The 26616-nt window shown below is 44.8% G+C and overlaps 2 protein-coding genes across 4 annotated transcripts in view; one reads left to right on the top strand and one right to left on the bottom strand.

The window, feature by feature from the left end:
* The window catches only part of vrk2 (VRK serine/threonine kinase 2), a 16478-nt gene extending 8379 nt beyond the window's left edge, over window positions 1-8099 (top strand). The window contains exons 8-14 of one of the 2 annotated variants that reach the window (XM_042065504.1): window positions 946-1066; window positions 1625-1683; window positions 2715-2890; window positions 6460-6597; window positions 6696-6860; window positions 6965-7123; window positions 7387-8099. In XM_042065504.1, coding sequence (XP_041921438.1) covers window positions 946-1066; window positions 1625-1683; window positions 2715-2890; window positions 6460-6597; window positions 6696-6860; window positions 6965-7123; window positions 7387-7785 — 1217 coding nt within the window. In that variant the 3' untranslated portion in view covers window positions 7786-8099. Of the gene's footprint in view, window positions 1-945; window positions 1067-1624; window positions 1684-2714; window positions 2891-6459; window positions 6598-6695; window positions 6861-6964; window positions 7290-7386 lie in introns of those variants that run through there. The other variant, XM_042065505.1, reaches the window with a different exon arrangement.
* On the bottom strand, window positions 7808-26616 carry fancl (FA complementation group L). 2 transcript variants are annotated; one of them, XM_042065506.1, is made up of 15 exons: window positions 26467-26616; window positions 26171-26275; window positions 25945-26003; window positions 25553-25613; window positions 24983-25039; window positions 22219-22316; window positions 18458-18554; window positions 16802-16870; window positions 11905-12055; window positions 11425-11508; window positions 10273-10318; window positions 9779-9860; window positions 8605-8721; window positions 8182-8253; window positions 7808-7950 (listed from the first exon to the last, which is right to left on the bottom strand). In XM_042065506.1, exons 2-15 carry the CDS (start codon window positions 26258-26260, stop codon window positions 7915-7917), a joined length of 1119 nt encoding a protein of 372 aa, XP_041921440.1. In that variant the 5' UTR covers window positions 26261-26275; window positions 26467-26616; the 3' UTR covers window positions 7808-7914. The 2 variants fall into 2 exon arrangements, with proteins under 2 accessions (XP_041921440.1, XP_041921441.1); XM_042065507.1 differs by having other exon boundaries at window positions 26171-26616.

Genomic DNA, 26616 nt, shown 5'->3' with positions numbered 1-26616 from the left:
GGAAGCATTCTCCGATGGAGTGATCATGCAGATGAAATGGCGGGGAAAAATGGTGAGCATTAAAAAATAAAGAGGTGTGGTGTGCTGTTCATATGTGTGATCGGGCCTTTGGAACTGGGCTGAATAAGCTGCAGCATTAGAAAAGCAGCGGCGAGTCTCTGAAGTGAAGGAAAGTGTGTTTACACTAGATGGCAGTTGTGTAATGTGCTAGGGCCGGAGCTCAAGGTGGAGGAGGTCTCGGACACGGACACGCACACACACACACACACACACACACGCGCACACACACACACGCGCGCGCACACACACACTGCTCTTAGGGTCTCTGGCTTAGGCCAGTGCAGACCCCACGGAATCCAGTAACATGTGGGAACAATTTGAGCTCAGACATTTATTTCTTTGTTTTACTGCCTGGCTCGCTGTCGGAGAAAGTGTCGGGCCGGGCCACGGGCTGTCTGGATCATGTCAGAGGCCGCGCAGATCAGGTTCCCTGGGACGAGCCGCCAGACCAGACAAAAAGGGGAAGAGAAAGGAGAGCGAGAAGGGGAGGTATAGAGAAGGAACGTCTGGTCGAGGGAGGAAGCTGACCGTCTCTCTAAACTCCAGAGTTCTTCACCACAAAAAAGGGCCCGGTTTGTCTGTGAACTGGGCCAGATCTCCAGCTGAGAAAACAAAATACTCCTCTTTATCATCACCCCCACTAACTCTGCTCTATTCTTTCTCTTCCTTTTTTCTCCTCCTTTCTTTCTTTTTTTTAATAAGGGCATATTTCACCAGGGGACTGACACGGCCTCTTAATCAAAGCTGCCTCTTTTTACTGTGCGACTGCAAGGGCCAGGTACTCACTTCTCAATTTCTCTCCCCTTCTTCCTCTGCTTCTTCCTTTCTTTTCCCCTCTTCCTCTCCCCTCGCATCTCTCTCTCTCTCTCTTTATCTCTCCTACAGCTCCGTCCAGACGGGGGGACCTGGAAATTCTGGGCTACTGTCTCCTGCATTGGCTGTGCGGGACCCTACCCTGGCTCTCCGTCCTGAGAAACCCGACTCAGGTCCAGGAAGCCAAGGCCAAGTATGCACGCTCACTCGCCCCCACTTAACCGTCCTTTCCCTCAGCCCCCCCCCCCCCCCCCCGTATCCCGGGTTCCAACCGCAAGTTCTGATGTGGCCAGGGCCCTCCACATGTAGCAGGCTACTGATGACAGGCCCTGAGTCGTCCTCAGGGAGCCATCTGAGTTTGCTCTCTCAAAGGCTCTTTGAAAGGGAGATTGAGGGGACATGGCAGGCAGATTGGACCGCTTTTTTGGGTTGTGAAAAAAAAAATCGTTCTCGGACCATAATGAAGTAATAATGTTTTTGTCTTTTTATGTCCTCGGGGTCACTATGTTATGTAAAAAAAGTCATATATTAAACATACATTGGTGGGTGGCTTGAAAAGCTCTTTGAATAATACCAGGGAATTTCAAGTCTCGGGAAAAGGGGGAAGTTTAGTTAACCACGAAAGGTTAAATCCTTAAGTGCCAGTGAAAGTTTTAACTGTTTGTATTTCTTCACTAGTAATGTTTAAAGTGACCAACCAAGGTCATACTGAACTTTGGTCTTCCTGTGCTTATTGTTTGTCTTTTTTCAGGCTGATGTCAAATCTGCCTGAGTCGGTCACTCAGCTCTCAAGCACAGCCTCTGGCAATGGTAAGTGTGTGTCAACAGGGCCTGTCCAAATGATCAACAAGGTGTGTCTAAGAAGACACACATGAACTGGACGAGGGCATTGCAGGTTTGTGTGTGTGTGTGTGTGGTGGGGTGACCGTGTCCTCTCTCTCTCTCCCTCACCCACTCTGTGACGGCACACTCTCACCACCACCACCACCACTGCCCCTCCCTCACCCCAACCGCAATCTCCCTGCCTGTCTTCCATCAAAACAGAGCCCATGTCGTCGCTGAAGGAAAGCGCCCTCTTTTTCAACTCCAGGTCATTATCTCACTTCCCATTCCAAAAAAAAAAAAGGGAGAGGGCACGTGTGTCGTGTGAAGGAGCCTTTGTGATCTATGATTATTATTAGGCCTTATTTCCCCCCACCTCGAGCAGCCCTAGGCAGCTGGACCAGGGAGATAAGACCTCCAGCATGCATCAAGCCTGTGCATGTGATATACATTCACAGCCTCCCTCGCTCCCGCCACAAATCCTGGCTCCATAAGCAGCATATTTATTACTGTGAGCAATGAGAGTTTGGATGTTGGGGAAGAAAAGTCAAGATACCGTAAAGCCAAACGCACACATGTGACGAGAAGAAGGCAGGCGGTGGTGGCATTTCTTTGAGGCCCCGTTTCTGATCGCATATGTCCTCGACAGTTAGATGGGCAGATTCAGGCAGGATGACCTTGGTGAAAGAGGTTTGATGTTTCTAATGTGTGTGTGTGTGGGGGGGGAGAGAGAGAGAGAGAGCGAAGAGAGAGAGATCAAAGAGAATGACAGCCAGGGTGTGATTTTTGGGTTATGAGTGGAAAATCCAATGGAGAGACATTGGAGCGATGTTGCTGCTAATAAGTGCACATGCCACAGGTTGCTACCCAAGACTTGAAGCTCCAAATGAATGAGACCAAGTTTAATTGAAGTGCTGAATTGACTTCACCTGCAGGGAAAGCAGGCCTCAGAAACTTCTTGAAACCTCACCACCATCTTTCACTTCATTGGCCCCTCTCTGTCTCCCTTCTTTTCCTAGTCGAGCTTGCCCAATTCATGGTCAATGTCAAAGCCCTGGGCTACAAAGAGAGGCCCGACTACCAGGCACTGAAACGGGCGCTAAGTAAAGGAGTGCCAAAGCCCTCCAGGAGCCAAGGCCTCTTGGACCTCCCCAGACCCAGACCAGGGAAGGTGTCGGAGCCATCAGCCCTAAGGGTGAGTGTGTGTACGTGCGTGTGAGCGTGTTTGAGTCCCTATGCACTGTATGTCTGCATATGTGTGTGTGATGGGCTCTTGGCCCGTCGTCAGTGTTTTGGTTTTAATGTGGAGCAGATGGAGGGTTAGTTGTGGTGTGGGGGCTGTGCCTGGATTTATCTGTCTGGGAGGGAGCAGTAAATACCGGGGTCTGAAAACCCCTCTTTTGACCCGTAGCACGTTGTGAGAGACGCACAGCCCTGTGGTCTGCGTGCGCCCCGCCGGCCCCCTCTCACCTCCGTCCGCTCTCTTCTCCTCTCCTCAGCTCTACTCCTCCGCACTCCTGTTTACCAGTGCTCACTTCCTGAGGGACTGCTAGTGGTGCAAGTGGTCCTTTTAGTTCTCCCTCTGCTCTAGCCATTCTGCATTCCTCCTCTCCTTTTACGGTACTTCTGATCCTGTGCCCATTGTCTCTCTCTCTCTCTCTCTCTCTCTCTCTTCCCATCCTGTCTCCTCTCCTCCGGGTTTGGTGTGATGCCGTCGGCCTTTGGTCTTGGCCCGGAGGGGAGAGTGACTGAGTGGTGACAGTATAAGGGCTGTCTAACGCCCCCATCGCCTGGAGCTACAGTACACCCACAGCATCCAGCAGAGAGCCTCTGCATTAACATCCTGTTTATTTATGGCAAAATGTCACTCTCATACTCCCCATCACATGTCAACACCAGGGGGGTGAATGGATGTGTATATTGTCTAGATTCTCAATAACTGTGATGAGCATTTATTTTTACCGTGTTGTTGAAATTAAGGTGAATTTGTTTAGCTTGTCCCCAAGTAAAGTTGTATGTCGATTTGTGTACTGGTATATGCGTGTATATTATAAAGTCTATGCTTTTTCACATTAAAAAAAAAAAAACTAAACAAACCACAAAGTCACAAAATGAGGAGATACTGTATCAATTCCCCTCCTAAATATAACAAGGCGGTGAATCTTGACCGGTGAGTGGGAGGTTAACCTCAGGTGACCTCACGTCAGAGCTCAGTGCTCATGGAGAGGTGTGAAGTGGGGTGGGGGTGGGGGGTGGTGGCATGCATTCTCCCCTGGATCACTTCACAGCTAACTTGAACCGCTGAACTCTGAGAAAGCCCAAGTAGCCCAATTTGGAGGCTGTTGAATACACATGCTTTATGAGAGGCCAGGAGATCACCTGGCAGAATTGCAGTTAGCCTTGTTATTTATTTATTTAAATAAATTTAATCTCCTATCCTTGTTTTTATGCAATGACTGCCCATTAGGTTGATCTGCAGTTAAAGTGTAAAAGCAGCTTGCGTGTCAAAGTTCCACGAGTTTAGTAAATAACCACAATATCGGAGTGCAATTTATGGCCACTTCGCCTGTCTGTGTCACAAACACCCTTACCACAGTGACCTAGCCATAGGACCTCTCACACAAGGCTGTTTACCACTAAATTGCCAGGCTTACTTTAATTACTTTCATTTTGGCCTTTTTCGAGTACCTTGAAACAGTAGCATGTGTAGTCAAATTGGTGCACAATTTTTTGCAGGACAGCAACACCACTTTAGCTCTTCAGTTCATCCCCTCAAGTTTTCTGGCAGCTTTTATTTTTTTTTCCTATCGTGGCATATTATCAGAGGCTGAAAGCTAGCTGGTGCCCATCCAACATCAGGAAAGCAGAACGCCAGAGGCCGACAAAGATGCATGAATTGTGGTCATATTGACACAGTTATGGTGATGTAGCAAAAGCTCATCTTTGAGTTGGATCTTGGCTAGCCTGGTAATTTGTTGAAGGCAAAGATTTCTATTTTGATGACATATTTTAAACTGAAGCTCTCCATCTCCTTAAACCCCACAGCATCACCCCTGGAAAAAAATGCCTTTGGTCCTGCTATTATATCTTTGAAAAGCTCTGGTTGCTTTTTGTTTAGATCCAAGCAAATAACCAATGCCCATAACCCATAATCCTATAAATGTATGCTAATTTGTCTCAAACTAAATATGTTTTTCAACTCTCTTTCATATGGCCTGGGTTAAAGTGGGGTACAGCATAAAGACAGAGAACCTTGAAACAACTCAAGAACAATATCCAAGCTTGACCCCTTCCTTTCCTGACCCTTTTGGTCCTTTCCTTTTGTCCTGCTATCTTCGTCACTATATGCCAATGCCCATAGCCCTTATTTTGCAAATGTATGCAGAAGTCGTGACCATTTGCCTCCACAAAACGTATTTTCTACCCTCTTTCATATGGCCTGGGTTAAGGTGAGGTACAGCATAAAGACAGAGAACCTTGAAACGACTCTTCAGAACAATATCCACGCTTGACCCCTTCACCGCAACGTTTTCATTGAAATCTCCCTACAAAAAGGAATGTGTGAAGCTCGAGTGAGGGCTCTTTAACTCTCCCTCTATTCCGTGTTTCCTTTCTTTCTTTCCATCCCTCTATTAGGCCTTGGCCAGACCCGATGGGCAGATGGAAGAGATCAGTGTCAACACTGAGGGCATTGAAGATTGGAGCTCCCACCCTGCTTTTCTTTGTAGTCATATATTTTTCCCTCTCTGGCTCTCTCTCTCTTTTCTGTTCGTCCCCTTCTGAAAGGTCAAGCCGAAACTGCCTTTGAATGGAAAGTTTAAAACAACACCCGTCAGTGTCACCTCGGGCGTCTCCGAACTCCCGTGTCCACGTCAGGACGTCAAGATGTGGCCCGCCGTTCCTGCTCGCCACATTGAAATCGCCTCTCGGCGCTCTTTCGCTCCCTCTCTACGTTTATTTTGCCTGCACCTGACCTCACGGGTGATCTGTGGCCAAATTTAGTTTGGAGAGTTGCCACCTTTGGGAGAGCACTGAGAGACCATTAATCACGAGGGGAGGCGGGCGGGGGGGTGTCCAGGTCAGAGAAAGAGCAGAGAGAGAGAGAGAGAGAGAGCGAGAGCAAGAAAGTTCTAGAAGCTTGAGTAGACAGGAACGAAAACAGAGGGAGCAAAGGAGAGCTGGGAAGATAGAAAAGGTGAGGCAGGAGTTGGACAGTCAGGGAGTAAAAGATTGTGGGGGTCGGAGGGGGGGAAAATGGAGGAGTGGATGGGGATTTTCTCCTTCCTTGGACTCTTATTGTTGGCCGTCTCTCACCCGTGCTCTTCAAACACCGGAGAGGACGGGCAGGCCTGTGACCCGAAGCCCGTGCGAGGTCTGATCTCCCAGCATCTAATGATTTAATAAGAACCAGAGCCCTCCATGGTCCTCGGTCTCTCATCACCCCTCCTGATGAAGAATGTAGAACACTCCCTCCCTGTCAGAGCTATGTACTCTGCCTCACCTCCCTCTGTCTGCACACGGGCTTAGCCAATGAATAGATGGCTAAGACTGACAATTGGAATTAATGTAAAATGCAAAACTTAAGGGAATATAACCCCAAGCGCTCGGCAGCACAGAAGCTCTTCCGAATGGAACTGGTCCCATTGCTCTGAAGCACGTTCTGAGGACAAAGGCTAAAATAAAGTGGTGATTCATGAGGATGTATAGTAACATAAAGATTCCTTGTGACATCTCCTACCTCCTTTTTCCCTTTCTAATGCTCAGACTGCAGGCCAAGCCAAACCTCCCGCTAGAAGAACAGCCAAGCCAAAGACCATTCCTTCTGGCAGTGATGTTTCCGATGAGGATAGCCCAAAGCCGAGTCTCCACAGAGCGAAACCATCAGGAAAGTCTCGTGAACAGGTATTGTTGTTTCATCTATATGCAGTCAGAAGCTGATCTAATACCGTGATGTGGTTTCCTGAAATATCTTGGTTCCTCCCTCCCCTTCTATCATTTAGGGCTCTGGCCCAGCCAAACCTCCTGGAAAAAGAATAACTAAACCAAAGCCCATTCTTGTGGAGGAAGATGATGATGATGATTATGCCTCTGATTCTGATTCTGAGGAGGACACTAGGCCAGCCCCAGCTTGTGGCAGAGGCCACGCAGCGAAGCCTCCACAGAAGGTGAATAAGTTCTTTTGCAATCTTGCATCATGAGAAGCTCCACTAAATGGACTGCTGCTGCTTATTGGTCTTTCTTTTATTCACACATGAAACCTTTACTCCAGAAAAGAGCCAGTCCTGTCAAAAGAGGGTCCAGGGCGAAGCCTGCGGACAGCGATGAAGACTACTCTCCGGGGCCAGAGTACAGAAGAGCCGAGGGAGCCCGCCAGAGAGGAGCAGCAGCAGGGGCGGCAGTAGACAATCTGTGCCCTGCAATGGAGCAAGTAAGCCTTCGCCGGAGCCCCCGCCACAAGACTGAGCCCTGATCCAGAGACAGGGTTACTTACTCTGTTTGTGTTTAAGAGCAATGCAGTGCTACTACTACTGTTATCTAGTTAGCTGGGTCTGTATGTAAAAAAAAAAAAAAAGTATATACAGTTTACAGTATATGAAGACATAACAAGGTGTATGAAGAAATGTGTTTATTCACTGAAGTATTACATAAAATCAAAACATAATGTTTCTACTGCAACTTTTTTTTGTGAAGAAAAGAGGCATGCCAAAATATGCTAGTAGAAGAACAGAACTGGCCGAAGCACACCTGCCAAGGCTCCCATCAGAATGTGGCCAGAGCCATTCTGATTACTCAACCACAGCCTGGGCCACCCCAAAGATCAGACGGCAGTGCGGGAGTAACAGCCACTCATCTGCCCCTAGTTACAGTCACTGGAGGGAATATGCACAAGGCCAAGACCACCCAAGGAGGACCCACACCAATAGGGGATATCTAGATCAACACAACGAAGAGCCATGGGCATATTCTGGTCACAATGGCTCACAGGACAACCAGGCAGAGGAACCTGAAGGACAGTGGAGCTGGAGCGGTACTAAGCTAGTTGGTGGGGTAATTCTGATCCTCGTCTTTCTGGCAGTTTTTGTTCGTTGAACTCTTGAAGACCACTACATGCCTTGTAGAGTCCTGTCAGTCAGACTTATGAAGAATAGTAGCAAGGCCTTAAATCAATGCCACCCATTTGTGCCGATGTTGGAGGACATCTCTTATGCTGTAGGCTGTTCAAGGCTTCTGCACGGCCATCTTCACTGTAATGGGCTGTAGGAATTCATGAATTGCATTTTTTTCAGGGAATGTTGTGAAATTTTGTATGTATTTTGAAATATATGCACATTTGATATTTGTCATGACATGATTTTTATATGTTTTTTTTTAAATATTTAATAAATCATGCTGCTTTTAATTGACATCAAAATGTGCATCTTTGTTAGTTTCTGAGTGGAGGCATCTTAAGGACTGAAGTATTTATAAAGCAAGGTAGACTCTTACCTTGCTACAGTATGGACACTCTCCAAACACAATGTTGAAGCTCTGGCGACTGGTAGTCAGACCTCTTAGCCACTGCAGGACGGAGAAGTGATTGGAAAGTGTTCTGATTAGAAATCGTGTTATCTTAATATACATTTACACCCTCTTTATATAACTGCCTGAGGAAGGAGTCTATGACTTCCCTTCTAAAGAGGTTAACTGAGGACACAGTGGTTGGGGTACAAGTAGCATACTAAACCATCATGATAACATGGATCCAGGGTTTGACAATCCAGGAAATCAGGAAAAAAGCAGGCCGACAGAGAGGGCTCATGGGATAGCAGTGCTTCAGCAGGAGATAGCGTTAGTAGTTAATCTTCAGTGACTCCTGCTGCAGTAGGCTGTTATAAAAGCTGGGTGTTTGAATGACATGTGCTAACTCACCTCATACAAGCAGACTTGGTGAAACGGCTGCCCACAGCGAGGGTCGTTGCACACTTGGTCTGGAATGGCCGACTCGAGCCGGTAGGAGTAACAGATGCCACACTCTGTGCTGAGGCTCTGGAAATGAACAACAGAGATGCTAAATGCGGCGCATGCACACACAGGTAAAAAAAAAAAACACTAGGTTAGTAGTGGAAAACCTCAGTTCTTTTAACATTTCAGAGGCACGCTGGCCTTTCTTACATAACCAAAGTGAGTTGTGAAGTTCTACACATTCTGGTCTTGCAAGAGACTTTTGCAGAGTTTATGCCAAGAGTGAAGTGAGATGAATCGGGTGGGGGAGTCATGGCTCAACCCTAATCAGATGAAGTGTTGCTAAAAGATTAGTGTGGAGTTATTTTATGTCCATTTCCCTTTCCGACTCCCTCACTCCTCCTCGCCTCTCTGAAATGCGGCGACGTCGCTGTTTGCTTCCACAGGGTGAGGAGACTTACCGAACCTGTACCTCCTTGATCCCCCATGCACCCCATTCACACCTTGCACACTTCAGAAAATCCCACACCTTAGCATGTGACCGCTTCAAGGCTCTAGTGCTGCTGTCACCTGTCTTCCAGCGCACCCCCCCCCCCACACACACACACACACACCCTCTTCTCCACCCCACAACCCCCCTCCACTCACTCTGTTTGCATATTGCTTTTCAGATAATTAGAAGCCTTTTTTTCCAAGCAATCCATTAAAAAGGACGGCAGGTAAAAAATTTTAACATCTGGTCAAGTAAACTTTTCGCTCTTCAGAATGTTAATGATGGCGGAGCATTAATCACTGGTGCCGTCTGCGGATAAACACGGAGCCCTTTCAACCCGCCATGCAGAAAGAGAGAGAGAGAGAGAGAGAGGGAGAAAGATAAATGGAGAATCTGTGATTAAAAAGCTCTTGATACTGCCGACGATTCTGCCACCTTTGTTATTGTAATGATCTTATCTGTAAACAACCCAATTAAAGGAAATGTGTACCCTAAATCTACCAGAAACATCAATGTTAAAAAAAGGGAGGGGGGGGGGGGGTATAGAGGGAGAGGAAGAAAGACTAAAATATGGTTACAGTGAGCATGTAAGAAATGTAAAACAGAAAATAGCGGGGTGGGGATGTGTGGTGGAGGAAGGCGACATACAGATTTTTCGTGGGTGGAAGGTGATGGGAATTCTATCTCCAGAACGTCTCTCATGTTCTGCAGAATGCTGCAGTCTGGATTCCTGAAAGCAAACAGGAGATTGGTTCTTCACATACTAATTAAGAATTAACATGCAAATGGAGGAGGCAGTGATGAATATGGTTTCACAATTATTGACTAAAAAAATAAAACATACTTCTTATGTGCAATGAAATACTCAGGGCCAAGATATTGACAATAAAAATCTTCAAATTTATGGTTTATTTTAACACTGCATTAAACACCAAATATTCAAGGATTTGGACTGACTAACTAGCACGCACACACACACGCACACACACGCACACACACACACACACACCTGAAACCTGTAAAAAAAGAAATTAGATGTCAGACTTCATCTGTCATTCAGCCCATAATCCCTTTGATTTTGATGCGATTTCATCCTTCTGAGCAGCTATTCACAGACAGATCCGTGATTAGACCATCCTTACCATAAATGCATGTTGGCATTAAGCTTGGTCCTTAAGGGGGTGACCACTGGAAGAGATAAAGAGACAATACGAGTTAAACTGGACGAATGCATTTCTAATGAATCCACTCACAATAGCCTCCCACTACAAAGCTTAGCACTGGCTAAACTGGAGGAGAGGTTGTGACAAAAGGGGTGAAATCAAATCCTGCTGTCGGTGCATAAATCAGTCTCAGGATGACAAAACTGCCCTGAGTGGCAGCTGCTGCTGCTGCTGCTGCTGTCGCTGCCAGAGACAACGACAAGGTCTGGGCTTTTTTACCCTCCCACCCCCTCCCCTGTCGACTGTCTGTGAAGATTAGTTTCAATTAAGTGGACCTTGTCCCATTCTGTGCAGACTGGGTCTCGTGGTCTTCCATCAGACGCGGGGGACATGAAGTGTGCGAGTCCGTGCCACTGATCTCTCTCCTCTCTCTCTGCTCTCGGCGCGGGCCGGGGAGCGATAGACAAGCGGCACAAAGTGTTTCTCTTCACTTGGCGACAGCCCGACAGAGAGGGAAATATTCAAATCATTCGAATAAATCGCACACAGTCCTGGCTGTTCCACCCCGAGAGATCAATCTCGCCGGCGTGTGATGGGCCGCTCGCTCCGTTTTGTCATTTGTAAATGCAAAAAGCAATATTTCTGTCTGACCCCTCTTTTTTGGGTTCAGTGTCTGCCAGTGTCTTGACTATTGAAGTGTGGATTTAATATCAATGAAGAACATTGCTAGGCAACCGGGCGGCATGTTGCCATGTACCATTGTCAGCCAGCCATGACCTTGGATTTAAAGAAACAATCACAGGGACTTAAGTGATGCAAACTGTCTTTCACCACCACACATTGACATTCTGAACGTGCTCCAACATTGTACCGTGAACAAGAGTCTGAGGACGGTTCCATTGTTGCTGCGTAGAAGTGTTTTAGACCAAGGCCTTGACTGTTTAGACACCTACATACTATTTGAACTAATTAGAAAAGGCAGGTCAGGATTGTGAGGGGAAGAAAATGCAGACATAACACAATGATCGAGGGATACAGCCTACTCATTTGTGACTTCCTGCCATAACGGTAGGTGTAAACGGCAGGCAGAGAGGTTGAGAGAAAATAATCAGTGTGTGGGAGGTTACTCACCATGTTCTGCTCCCAGCAGACAGCAATCAGGCAGCATCTTCGGGTGCCTGGGGTCGATCTCCACCTTTATGGAGACATTGTTCCCTGCATAGTCGTTAACAGGTCATTAGGTCAGAGAATGATTTTGTCCACTTACCTAATTATCTTAAGTGGATAAATAACTGTGCTCGGCTGCAAAGGACAGCGGGGCTTACTGGCTGAGGTGATTACCTTTGAACTCCGAAAGATATATTTAATAGATATTATTTCAAAACAACAGCAGACTATGAAAAGATAGTGGCCGATTGTTTACCCACATTAAAGGGAAGTGATGGGGCACAGGAAGAGCAGAGTACATGTATTCAGGGGCAGTAGAATAAGCACACAAACAAATTAAAATGTACACACACAAATGTACAACAAAATGTCTGCTAGTTAGATGAATGTAATGTAAAACACAGAAGGCCGAGGAAGAGAGTGAGGAAGAGTAGGCCCGGTTACCAATAGCGATTCGTCTCATGGTGTCCACTCGGGAGGGCTTCTCTGGCTCCAGGACCCACGTCTGCTCATCGATCTCGTCCAGCACGGACCAGAACTCGGCCAGGCCTTCCAAGTGGAGCAGGAAGCGGCCATGAACGTGGGCCAAGGTGCTCTGTGAGGGGCGCAGCACAACAGATGACAAATGTTCAACGCCACCGCGGAGCGGGCACAGCTGGTGCATCTCGACGTGGGGCTGTCTCTCTGACGCCACGAGGAGCGGGCGGGGAGAGAGACGAGAGACGAGAGACGAGAGGCTACGACTGCTGTTCCACAACAATTTTAATGAGCCGAGAAGTACAGAGTTTTTTTTTTTTTATTATTTCTTTTTATGTTCCTTTTTTGGGGGGGGTTCAAAAGAAAAAAAAAATATTGACTTAAGGGATTTTGTGGATTGTGGAAAATAAATGGCCAATCCATAGGAAAAAAGAAAAAAGCTGCCAACAAATGCTCATTTGCGTCCGATTTCCCAGGTCTGTGGCAATCTGCACGCAAGGAATCAAAAGCTTAGCATTCAAACACATCAAAAGGGAAAAAAACACCATGATTTCCTCTTAAACAGCTGGTATGAAACTGCACGTGGAGGGGGTAGGGTGGCTTTGTCCATCTGTCTTAAACTGTCACTAACTCCCTGATGTTCTTCAGTTCAGTGAGCGCGCGCACACACTGAACACACACACATACACACACACAAACACACACACAAATGTACACAATACTTTTTCTTCTCAAAGCATCACTCTTGCACCAAATACACCCACGCTTCTACAGTTTTGTGTATGGGTCAACAGAGGAAACAAGCAAGTCTCCTAATTAATAAACTTTTTTTTATTTCAGACTTAATTACGCTGTTTTTTTTAAAAACAAAAATGGTTCTGTTAACTTTTTTGACATTATCAGTGACAAGACTAACCAGAAGGTAAGGAAATAATTTGGTTGCAGACCTTCCTACTGTCATGTATAACAACTCTCAAAATCTCTAGATATGGGAGTCTGGAGAATTCACTCCCCCACCTGTGCAAGTTCTATTTGCCGCATATGGGAAGGTGATTACATGCTCCCTACCCAACCCTATTCACAGCCTTTCGCATTATTCCTTTTCCTCATTTACAGCATCAAGAGTTGAAAAGGGGAGAAGGAGAAAACCTGAAAATGTTCTCTCTGTAGTCATCACCAAAGGAGCATCAGTTTCCCATCACTGACAACCCTGTTTCACTTTGATTGCAGCTCTCTCAACACATTTGTCTAGCCGTCAAACCACCAAGACAAGACAAAAAGGCAACGAAACCCCCCACAAACGCAGAAAATGAACCAAACAAGTACAAGTCAATGGTCTCTTTTTATCCACTAGGCAGGCACTAACAGACAGGCAGCCTGGTCCACTCTCTCTCTCTCTCTCTCTCTCTCTGGCTTTCTCTATGTCTTAGTTCAACAAACACTTCTCGTCTCTCGCTCTTCCTGTGCTGGGCTCCTCAGCTGCGAGGCTTTAATGGCTAAAATATGTGTAGGCCATAAATCACCAGCGCTGATTGACAGGCAAGTGGCGGCGTGCCCAGCTTTACTGTCTGCTATCGGCATCAGTGTGTGAGAGAGAAAACGTGGTGTGTGTGTGTGTGTGTGTGCATTTCTGTGTGTATGGAGATAGCGGACAGCTCCTGAGACACACACACACACACTCATGCAGACACACACACACACACTCATGCACACACACACACACACACACACACACACACATGTGGCTGCCCAACTCTGGGTTGAATACCTTTAATCAAAACTCACAGCCCTGAAAGGTTTGGCCCGGGGGCCAGTCGGTTCTCGGCCCTCTTAGCCCCCTCACCGAACCATTGAGTTTATTTTTAGAGGAAGAGAGGGGGGCAGGCCTCATCTGTACTGCCCACCGCAGCAGCCAACACAGCTAGAGGAGATGTGCAGATAAAGGGTGAATTACAGGAAGAGCAGGAGAAAAGGAAAAAGATAAAGAAAAATGGAGAGAAAGATGCTTCCGATCGTTTCATGGCCAGTTATGGAATCATTGGTTTTTACTGGAACCATAGGGAAAGATGCCTCAATTCTCAGGACTTTAAAACCAACTAGTAACAACTGCATTAAAATGACAATGAACACATTTGTATTTACACTTAGTGAGTTATTTAAAATTCATGTCAGAGACTGACCTCAGAATACAAGTATATAGTACCGGTATGTATTGTTACTGATTAAAACAACAACACAAAATGTTGCAGTATATATTTTTGTGTATATATACACATATGTCATATCTCATGTAAGACAAGGAACATTTCTTTGGATAATGGTTTCATCACCTATATTGTTTTTTTCTACTCATTGTGGCATGTCAATTCAATCCATAATATCCTTAGTGTGTGGCCAACGGCTGAGGACTGTCTTAAGATTTAAGATTCACAGATGCAGTCTGTACAACACTGCATTTACATATGCTTTACCAATGAAAGTGGTCCTCAAGAAAAAAGAAAAAGGAAAAAAGAAAAAAAAAACAAATACTGCAACAAAAGCAGGATCTAGTGTTAAATAGGCATATGTTGTCAATGTCAAATGCACATAACTAAGTCATAGAAGGGGGAAAGGAGCGAAAAATACACAGATCAATGTGACGAGTGTTTGTATGTGTATTTGTGATTAAGAATGAAAATGTTGATTCTGCATGAGAGACATTCCATGCTAATAACATCTATCCAGCAGTAACAATACCATCACTCTCTCTCTCTCTCTCTCTCTCTCTCACACACACACAGGCAAACACACACACACACACTTAAATCAGGCAAGGAAGGGAAGGGAGTGGAGGGCCCTGACAGCCGCAAGACAAAATGAACCAAAACTGATGGGTCGCGGCGCCGACAGAGTGCACACAATTTAGCATTGCACAGGTGCAAAGACGCCGCAATTACTTTCCAATTAATGCCAGGCGTGTGATTATAGTTATGCTTTTATACAAATATATGGTCCAAGTAAAGCGGCGCTTGTTATTGAGTCTCCTGCTGGAGACCAGCCCGAACCAAAATGAGAGCGCTGGAAGTCTGCTCACCTAGCTGTGAAAAACATCTAATTAGCCTCCCTCTCGTAATCACCAAGAATGCATAAAGTCATTAAAACGGGGGGAGAGAAATAAATCAAGGATACTGTGGATTTAAATCTGATCAATGGAATAACTCCATTCTCTGTGCCGCTCTGGCAGTCAACATTTTCCCTGTGAGTCCCATAAACAAACAAGGATGCTCAATTTAGAATTCTGTCAATATTTTCTGGCCGCCACCAAAAGCACACTTGTGAGGTTATGTACAGTACACCTAAAACTTCTGTTCTACTCAATAATATTTTACATTTTAAGTCAATTTCATCATTTTGATCCCGTGAGAACAGCTCCATCAACTGTCGGGAGACAGGAGTAATAATTGTGGAAAGTTTGACATAATTCTTGGTTTCCTTTCTGCAGTCGGTCGGCCCTTGTCGTTTCTCTCAGCTGGTTGCTGGCTACAGCATCTCAGCCCATGGCTGACTGGACGGCCTCACGCTGAGCCACACCTGCACTGGTGGACCAGGTACCCAACAATGACTGGCTACAGCCAAGCCATCTGATACGTACACACTGTACATCCATCTCTCTCTCTCTCTCTTTTCTCTCTCTCTCTCTCGCTCTCTCACACACACAAACACACACACAAATGTAAGTACACCCACCCTATCCCCATGCTACGTCTGTGTCCACACCAACTCACTTACACACACACACACACACAGAGACACACACAGACACACACAGACAGAGACACAGACACACACACACATACAGGCACACACACACAGACAGACACACACACACAGACAGACACACACACACACACACACACACACACACACACACAGACAGAGACACACACAGACACACACAGACACACACACAGGCACACACACTCTTGGCCCCTGTGAGGAGACAGGTAATAATTCCTCATGGGAGTGTGTGTGTGGGGATGGTGGTGTGAGGAGGAGCTGGGTAGGATGAGGGGTGGGAGTGATTCAGGACATCAGCAGCTCAGCAGGACCGCAGCTGACAGACGGCCGTCTCCACACTCCCCTCTCCTTCCTGTCTGCCAGCCTGCCATGTACCCACACCATGCCCACCGACACCCCTCAGGCTTGGCCCACCACACACACACACACACACATCACTCAGGCATACAAAACTTTATGCACACATTCACATGTTCAACAGATGCCACACACACAACATACACACCTAACACTGTACACTCCCAAGCAGCCTCAAAACACACACACACACTTCTTGTGCCTTAATTTACAATCTGACACCCTCTCTGAAGTGAGGGCACACAACCATGCTTTGACTACATTGTCTTTGTGACGTGCTGTAGAGCTGAGGACAGCCAGAGGGGTGTAACTGGAGTGATGAGCCTTACCCTACGGTCCATCCTGCCTCATAATTAGAAAGACCGTCTTTTAAAATGACGTAACAGCATTTTTTTTTTTTTTTAATTTAGGCTGCATTTTTATAACGCTCTTCCTCTCATTTCATCACTGTCCGCACCGCTGTTCTGAGTCTTGGCTGCGGGAGCTAATTGATATTCTTCCGGGGGTGAGACATGAAAGCCACGCACGCGCTGCACAAATTTCATAACACATTTCATCATCACACACTCTTGATGGGGCTGAACTGAGTATTACAGACCAACTGTCATTCCGATACAAAAGATCATCAGTGCGGAGCGTGCGAGGATTACGGAGTGATAAAGGAGCGAGCGTTATGGCACATGAAAGCTGCTTAGATGGAGGGCCAAAGGAGGGCGGAGGATAGTGGTACCTGCGGAGTCCAACTCATGTGAAAAGGAAAAGGGAGATCGGCTAGGAACTCGGGGGCCTCATCTGGATACTGAGACACAGGGGAGAGAGAGAGACACACACACACACACACACACACAAGAAGAAGCTATTAGGCTATTACCGGTAAGCTATTGTTAACAACAAAAAAAGGATCAATTCAATTAAAGACCATTTGAGAATTAGTTTTTGTTTTTTTTGTTTAAATTAAACACAAAAATAAACATGAATTAATGATACAATAATAAACAGTAATGACTTAGTAATGACTAACCCTTAATGATACATTTTTGACTTCTGGAAATTCTTTTCTTTTTTGCCCATGAGACCATAATGCTTACTATGCAAAAAAAAAGTGAAGATAGCAAACATTTTTAACAAATCCTTTTCACATTATGAAACCACTGTTCTGACACAGTTCATCTTGACGAGGGCTGAAATAACGGATTTTACCCCATTCACAAACTGACTGGATACATTGCTGTATCGCAGCTTCATCATTCCCACTGTGAGTCTGACCTGAAATCTCACATGCTGCCTGCGGCCCATATCTATTCCCACTGCATCGTCTCTAATCTCACCTGCACCCAACCTCACCGATTCTGACGGGCCCAACCCGGCAAACCACCCACCTGGCTGAGCTCTCGGTGGGTCGGCGCCGCCTGGCAAAGCCCCCAAGTTATAGGAGAAGTGTATGTGTGTTTGGTGTGTGTGTGTGTGTGTGTGTGTGTGTGTGTGTGTGTGTGTGTGTGTGTGTGTGTGTGTGTGGGAGAGGGCTGGGGGGGCAGCAGATGTGCTACTGGGGCAGCCACGCTATTTTTACCCCTCCCTTGCCACAGCAGGCCGTTTGGGCAGGTGGGCACAGGGGGGAATCCTTACGCCACGCTGAATCCCATCAGGACCCCGCACTGTGCCCACCTCGAAGTTGGCATCTCTGCTCCACACAGACACACACACACAGACACACACGCACAGACTCTCTCTCTCTCTTTCACACACACACACACACCTCTGATAACCATCCCACCCACACACGCAGCCCTCCACAGCTGACTTGGCTAACCTCGGCCTCGGCTCGGCCCAGTGGAGTATGCTGTGACCTGGGTGCTCTACATGCTGCCGCGGGCCCGGGGCCCGGTTGGGCCACTCTCGCTCTCACTCCTCCGAGCTCCACCACGCTCTCTAATCGTGTTAGGCCACATCACACACACACACACACACACACACACACAAACACACTACACGCTCACACTCCTTATCAGTACGCCCCCACTTCACGGGTGCCGCTGCGTATCAGACCGCGGCAAGCAGAAGCAAATCTCAACCTGGCATCTCCGAAAAAAAGAACATCTCACTACTGGGTCTTTTTCTCAGATGGGAGGGGGGGAGTGGAGGGGATTCTGAAGTAACTGTGGTGCTGTATGTCACTCTGACCTTGTTCTTGTCTTGTCACCTTGCATATAAAGTTATTAGCAGTGCTACAATTCACATTTCAAACCAGTAGAAGACACACAATCTGGTCTTTTTGTGATTGACTGTGAGCCCTACGATTAATTCAAAAGACAGATGTCTTTACCCTATTTCATCAGGTCTTCATACAATGCAACAGCCAAATACTGGTAAATAGTGGGTGAGTCACCTTGGGCTTGAGCTTGACTGTAAGGATGTGTTTACGGCCAGCGGAGTCCTCTCCTTGCAGTTTCAGTGTGCGGAACTCGGAGTCAATGAACAGCAGCCTGGGGAGGGGGAGCGAGAGGGACACAGAGACAGAGAAAGAGAGAGAGAGAGAGAGAGAGAGAGAGAGAGAGAGAGAGAGAGAGAGAGAGAGAGAGAGAGAGAGTAAGAGAGAGAGAGTAAGAGAGGGAGACAGCGAGACAGGCAGGGAGATGGATCAATACCAACACATACTACCCTCTACCATCTCCCAAGTGCCACACAAGGGCAATCGAGACACACATACAGTAGGATTACTTGCATAAAGAAAAACTGAAGCCTTGTCATTTAAGAGCACATAGTGCATCTGACTGAAGAAGAAGAATTATTACAAGTGAAATACTATTATTGAAAGGTCAAATTCTTAACTTCTTGAGCACAGACATGAGAAAAACACTTACAACTTTTACAGTCTTCTTCATGTTTCATCTTTTCCCCTCACTTATGTCCAGGACATTTTGACAGAGTATGTGTAACTTTCCTAAACCATTTGCTTAAATAGCTCAGCCTGGCACTGACAAATAATGCACAGGGTAGCTTTTTGAGTAATGTTGCTGTGCAGAGCTGTATTTTAGTGCTGTGTCCATGCACGTTCCCATTAATATTGGGCAAGAATTCTTTATCTGGAGATTTTTAATCATCAGTGGTCAACATTTCGCAAGCGTCCAATCACAAGACTAGAAACAGGTCATGTGATTGCCTGGCAATGACAGCTTTACAGACCTGTAAACTCTGAACAGAGATCCTCTACAACCTGACAGGCAGGGCAGCCCACACATATCTCACCACCTACAGTGCGTATGATTCTCGCCAAGAACATGTAGCCTACACTGAGTTTATGGGATGGATAGTAATCTAAACACCACCATATACAGGCTCAGTCTTGCAGAATCACCATCATGTGGTTTGAATCTGAGGTTTACATATCACAAATGTAATAACCTGATCAAGTCAGCATCTCACCACTCCGCTCTCTCTCTCTCTCTCTCTCTCTCTCTCTCTCTCTCTATCACACACACACACACACACACACACACACACACACACCCTTGGCAAAGCGGGACAGCTACCTCTCTCCTTGAGCCCTCTTATGATTTACGTCTCCTAATGCTCGCGTGTTCTTTCAGACACGGCTGTATTTCTGCTGTTTATTTACGAGTCGTCGTGTGCACGGCACGTCGTGGTCAGCAGCGCGCGCGCACACACACACACACACACACACACATAGCTGCTTGGCAACGCGGTGCACCGGGCGTTTGCTGTCACACTGCACTTACGCGCACATAAAACTCCCTGACACGGGCGCCCAACACAGCTCAGCACTTCTCAACACCTTTTAATGATTCATACTGAAATAGATATGCTCTCACTCACTTGCCCGCTTGCTCACTCGCCCACTCAAGTCACTCACTCAAGCAAGCTGGCTTGTTCCCTCTACCTAGCACTTCCCTCCCTCTATCCATCCCTCCATCTCTCCCTCCCTTCCTCTCTCACTCAAGCTGACTTGCTCCCTCGACTTACCTCCTCCTCTCCTTCCAGCCCACTGACTTGCTCATTCGTTCACTCTCTCACTGGCTCAGCTGTGTTCGTCCTCACTCCCTACCTTTCTGTCACTCACTCACTCACTCAAGCTGGCTTGTTTTCTGTTTTCCTCATCACCCTCTGTTCAGTCTGTTCAGTCTCACTTCACTTGCTCAATCACACTATTACACACACATACACACTATTACACTCACTCTCACACACACACACACACTCTCACACACACACGCGCGCACACACACACACACACACACACACACACACACACACACACACACACACACACACACACACACACACACACACACACACACACAGCCTTGAACCCTGTGTTATGCTTCTCTCCGCTCTCCAAACTCCCACTCATTCTTCATCCAGCTCTAGTTAGGTCTCCAGCATGTTCCATCGTTCTTCAAGCCATAATAAAGCAACAATGGATACAACCGAATTACCCAAAAATAAAAAAAAATAAAAAAATAATAAAAAAACATAATTGCATTACACTACACCAAAAGAATTAGAGCACAGATCCTCATCGTTTCCACTGGGCCAGCACTTCTCTTTCCCTGAGCTTGAATGCCATCTCTCTGTTCTGCATTCTGTATTCTGACGGGATCCCATGCAACAGTATCAAGCCATGCTGGCATTCACTCCAGATGATTGAAACAGCTTGACAGCTTGATGTCGTGCTGGGAGGATTGATGAGAGCATTACATTTGCAACTACAAAATCAGCACTGCTTATAAATGGAAGAGAGAACATTTGGCATGTGTTTGTGCGCGTTCTGTGTGTGAGTGTGTGTGTCTACACGTGCTGGCGTGTGTGTGTGTACAAACAGGACACAGATGAAAGTACAATACAGAAATATGATGCGGAAACCATAAAAAATATATCAAAATTAAGCACTAATGTGGTGATGGCATCCTTGCTGTGTTTTGTTTTTACAAGATATATTAAAGGAGAAGAAAAAAATAGCTAATGCTATTTGGCACTTGCAGATGCCAAAAGGGTTTATGTGCTTTGAAATACAAATGTTGAGATGGAGAAAGGTGATAGCCAATGGCACAGCATTCCTGTGGTCATTATCCTGGCAGGGTGTTAAAAGAGAACAGAGGGGGTCACTGTCACCTCTCCCTCGTCCATCAAAAAAAGGTGATACAGCCTCACAACAGAACACTCCGCGTGACGCTCATCAAAGAGCTCATTCTGACACGCCTAGCGAGTCAGGAGAACGCGCTCCTTACGATGACATTCTCAGGCTTCGCTTTTTGCCCTACCGCGGCCCTACCGCCGGACAAGAAGAGTCCGTGCATGTGCTCGATAATCTGTAATTTTGCTTAATGTCTGACACTTTGCTACTATTTTAGGGCTGAGTGAGAGGGAAAGCAAGAGAAAAAAAAAGACTTGACCCCTCGTGTCCTCTGTAATTAACACCGGACGTGACATCTTCAAGGCAACTGAAACTCATTAAAATGACCAGGTTCCGCGGCAGTTTCCCTTACCTTAACCAATCACAGCCTGGGATTATGTCAAACTTGAGGCTATTAACACTGATACCAATTAAGAATCTTAATTAATCTCAAGTGCATTTAGAGATAGAACGCCGGCATAATGCTTCTGACCGCAATTCAAACATGGAAAAGCCTTCACCTTGTTTTTTTTTCCACCCGAACTTCAAAATTCTCCCATTAAACTTGAGAGTGGGTCTGCAATTAGAACAATTTGCATTTGCTAATATCATAATTATATCTCTGGCCATTAATAGAGAGTGGAAAAATGAGAAGGCTGCTGAAATCCTGACCAAATATATCACTGTCTGACAGAATCTGCATTAGTTCTCTCACTGTCACAAAGCAGAAGGTGAACTGTTGAATGAACCTGATTTAAACGTATATTTAATTAATAAAAAATAAATCAGCTGTCATACTGATTTATTAACACACCATTCCTGTGAAGAATTTGAGCTTAACGCCCATCTTTAAAGTAAACCGAATAAGGACATTAGAGATCAAACAAGATAGTGTCAATGAAATTAATTTACAGGTCATGATGCAGTTAGAGATAGCTGGCATTTCTATGGACTCACTGATGACAAGCTCCTAAGCAGCTGATGGTAAATGGAACAGCAGATGAAAGTTGACATACTTATCCCATCCCAGGCTCTGCATCTCTGTGATCAGCTGGGAATAGTACTGTGGAGGTGGTATGCTCTGACAGTCTGGTCTGCTCTTCATTGCCAACTCCTGTGCATGGAGAAATTGCTGTTTATAACAAAACCAGCGTTTATTTCTACTCCAAAGCAAAGCCATGCATTTCAGTGTTTCCCAGAGAATTGAATTCCATTTGTGGTGGTTGGTTTGCAGAATTGACTTGAATGCAACAGTTTTTAACAAATTAGCACAGTGTGATTATGATGCTAACCAGATTTAAGCACAATTTAGTAGGGCTGCAGCTATCGATTCTTTTTGTAATCGATTAATCTAGCACTTTATCGATCGATTAATCGGATATTTTTTTTTTTTTTGCATTTCTAAACAACCAAAACAAATAATGCATAACGAAAATGACATGGCTGTAAAATGATCAAGCAATTGGCACAGAGGTATTTATTCTAACTCCAACATTTGGCTCCAAAACTAAGCCCATTTATTGCAATTTACCCATTTAGTGTTTATAAGTGCCAGTGCCAACAATTAAATAATGTTCAAAATGCTCTCTGTAAAATTGCAGCCTCTTGTGCATGACTTAGCTGGGCGAACAAAGCTGTCCATGCTATGTTGTGAAGTGCTGGGAGGGAGAAGAGGGAAAGCAATTTAATGTATTAATATGCACAACAAGTTTCATGCTGTAATCTAGACTTGACATCAAAGTAAATATCTGTTGTATGTAGATTTCTACACCTGCAGCATTTACCATTAGGCTACTAACAAATAATGTTACCATTAGGCTACTAAAAAATAGCCTACCATTAGGCTACTAACAAATAATTTTACCATTAGGCTACTAAAAAATAATTTCTGGGGTGAGCCTATTTGCTATGGTAACCCAGCATGCATGTGTGTATAAAAATGGGTTCTTTTTTAGGCATGCTGTCTTGCAAATGAACGTGAATAAGTTTACTACTTAAAAACATAAAAAGCTAAACATTATATCACGACATCGCTACAAATACAGTATGTGATTAAAATCAGCCAACATCAATGTAGGCTATAGGCTACGTAGATAGATGATAGATAGGCTAGATAGATTGATAGATTAGCCTACTTTATTGACGCTTGGTGAAACAGCATGGAGTGCACGTTTTCGGTTCAGATGCTTGTTCTTTTCCTTTTTTGAGTATGTAATAGAGATGCACCGATATGGAATTTTGATAACGATAACCGATATTTATTGGTTTGTTGTGGCCGATACCGATACGATAACCGATAATATTACTCTTGAAAAAAAATTGTGAAAAGTGATTTGGGGAAAGCATTTAATAAGCATAATTTTATTGCAGTAATTTTACCTACCACCAAATGATGGACAGAACTCATAATAGTCATCAATAGTACAGCAGTCAACATAACAGTAGCCCTACAGTATGTGTGGCTCCTTTAAGTGAACCTGACGTCAGTGAATTGCGAGTGAGTGGCTAGAGAGTATGAATCGTTTTCATTTAGGACTAAACACTCATAAACGGCTCAGCTGGGAATAAGCTACACTAGTATAGCGACCAAATCAGAGTTTGTGAGGGAAACTTTAGTTTCCTTTGGTTTAGTTTCAACTGCGGGTAACTGAATAATGCTGCAACTCCTCAGACTGTATCTTATGTCCGTCTACTCTGTTGCGCACAACCTGCTGCAGCAGAAATGAAAGGGGTTAGCCCCGAAGGTTTTAATAACTTATTATGATGACTGTCTGGAACTGAAGCAGGAATGGTTAGCATATTTCTAGGTAATAATGCAAAACCCAAGCTAAAGTAATGCAAATATAATACTAAAACACAACTCAGAACTAGGCCTAGCCTACTTATGTACCTGTCCCACTAACGAGTTTGTTTATTTGTTTCCCCGACCAGTGCAGTAAAGTGCAAACACATCAGCACAAGACGACTCTAGATAGGGCTGAGCTCCGCTCTGGTAAGGTTAAATGGCGGATCATTAACGAGAGGATTTTGAGATGCACAGATTCCCAAATGAACGCATATCCACAGATTTTGTTAGAATGGTGAAATACATTCACACCGCTGACATTATATTGAGGAAAAAGTATAGCAAACCAAGCTCAAGTAGCTCAGTGTAGCCAGACGGACCTTACGTAGGCCTAAATTAGGACTTTAAAAAATATCGGCGCAAATTATCGGCCAGATTTCTGTTATCGGACCGATAATAATATTTAAATTTTTTCACTTATCGGCCAATAATATATCGGCTGCCGATATATTGTGCATCCCTAGTATGTAATGATCCCAAAACTTTACTTGAAAACTTTAGACATTCTCTACCATTTATGGACATCTTGACTCCGCCATCGCGCCAGCTAATTCAGAACATAGACATAATCTATGATTCTGCGCTAGTGGTGTGCTTCCCGAACAACGGTCCACGTGGAACAATAAAATCCCTGCGCGTATAGTGCGCGTCATAGGAATTTAACGAGGCTTCGAGGCAGGGTTTTTGCCTCGAGTAATTTTTGTAATAGAGTTATTTGAGTAACTCGATGAATCGTTTCAGCCCTACAATTTAGTACAACCTGGAAAATCATTGTGTGGTGGTCAATGTTGATATTGTGGTGGGCCGCCACAAATAAGTCAATGTATGGGAAACACTGCATTTAGAGATTCTGTATCAGTGCATGAGTTAAGTTGACCTAACTTTATGAATAAAAGCATACGGTCACTGGGAAAAATAGAAAACAGTGTTCTTACCAATACAGTTTTCAGCTCCAAAATGAAACTGACCAAATCAGGGGCGTGATGCAACCTCTGGAACAGACAGAGGAAAACATGTAAAAAAAAAAAGAAAAAAAAAAAAGGCCAATTTTACAGGCAATTAAGAGTGGCATGGCGTGTTTTTTGTAAGCAAGACCAAATAGCCCTTGAATCAAACTAAACGTCAGCATTTTGATTAATGCAGGTGGCCATCGGAGTTAATTATTAATAATCTTTCATGTACATTAAAATAATGATCTTTAAAGCCCTGGGTAAAATATAAATCTAGTAGCAATACCCTGAAGGGATAGGTAACAAACAACAAAAGAAAAAAATCAAAGAGATGTTAATTAAGCCATAGGGAGGGAAAATAATAATAAAACTATAAATAATGAAAAGCATCGGTGAACCTGCTGGAGAAATCACAGCGGCCAATTCTGAGAGAGACAATCTGGCCTATTTGGAATGGATTATTAAGAAAAAGTTGCATTAGAATAAACAAACAAAGAAAAGTTTAACCTAGTGCTGCATGTCATTTCAAACACTATAGTCTACACTGTAATGTACCTGTTTCAAAATGTGTTGATATCCACTCAGCAGCCTTTTAAGTTGCCAGCAGCAGTGAAGTCTGTAAAATGTCAGTGAGGTTGAGTAGTCAATGCACAATTATTAAAAGAGGACATTTAAATGCTCCGTGTGGAATCTTAATGGCTGAAATGTGTCAGTTCAAATCTGTCCCTTTCCCCCTTCAAGTTCATTCTGCACCAACACTGAAGTACAGTAGGAACTGTACTACTACTATATTTGCTGTACTTATACTTTCTTATACTATTATACTAAACTGAAGTAATGACAGTACAGTAGATTAATGCAAATCACTGCATATTAGAAATTATCCTATGAATTATATGGAATACTCAGCGCAAGCAACTTGGAATAGCACAAAACACACTGCATACTTTGCCTGTTTGAGTTGATGACCTGGTGGAAGTAATATTCTTATCCTGAAATCTCTGTCCTGGGTAAAAAAAACGACTTGTTTTAGTTAACAGTCTGATGATCATGATTATATTTAATGGCACTGATTTACGTTCTAACATTTCCAGACTGTATGCACGCAAGTCACTGTGCATACAGTAGCAAGCTGACACATAATTGAAAGAAGTTGACAGCTACAGTACAAACCTGCACAGTGATGAAGCCATCATACACAGTTTTCTCCTTGTTGAGAGGCAGTAACAACGGATTCTCTGCCATTATCTGACTGTCCACCATTAGTGTGTAAAGTTACTTAAATGCAGTATTATAAGATACAATGTTAGATACGAGGCAACAAAGTATAGCCAAACTGTTGGTAAGTTTGAGTTATCTGACAAGCTAGCTAGCATCTAATGTTAGTGTGCTAAGTTAGCTGCCTTTCCTGCATGGTATAAGAGACCTGAATAAGGCACTTCCGCTTTAACAATTCGTAAAACACTTACTGCATTCTTTTTTTTTTTATCACATAACGCAGAGGTCTGAATAATGTCCACTTTTATGTTACAACTCTGTTACGCTGGCTAACCAGTCTGCACTGCCTGTGTTGTTACTTCATTCTTCCGCCTGTGCAGTGCGCGCATTCCCGCTGAAGT

This window comes from Alosa sapidissima, chromosome 16 (assembly GCF_018492685.1).
Source record: "Alosa sapidissima isolate fAloSap1 chromosome 16, fAloSap1.pri, whole genome shotgun sequence".
Classification (NCBI taxonomy): domain Eukaryota; kingdom Metazoa; phylum Chordata; class Actinopteri; order Clupeiformes; family Clupeidae; genus Alosa; species Alosa sapidissima.
This window is presented reverse-complemented; position numbering and strand designations above follow the sequence as displayed.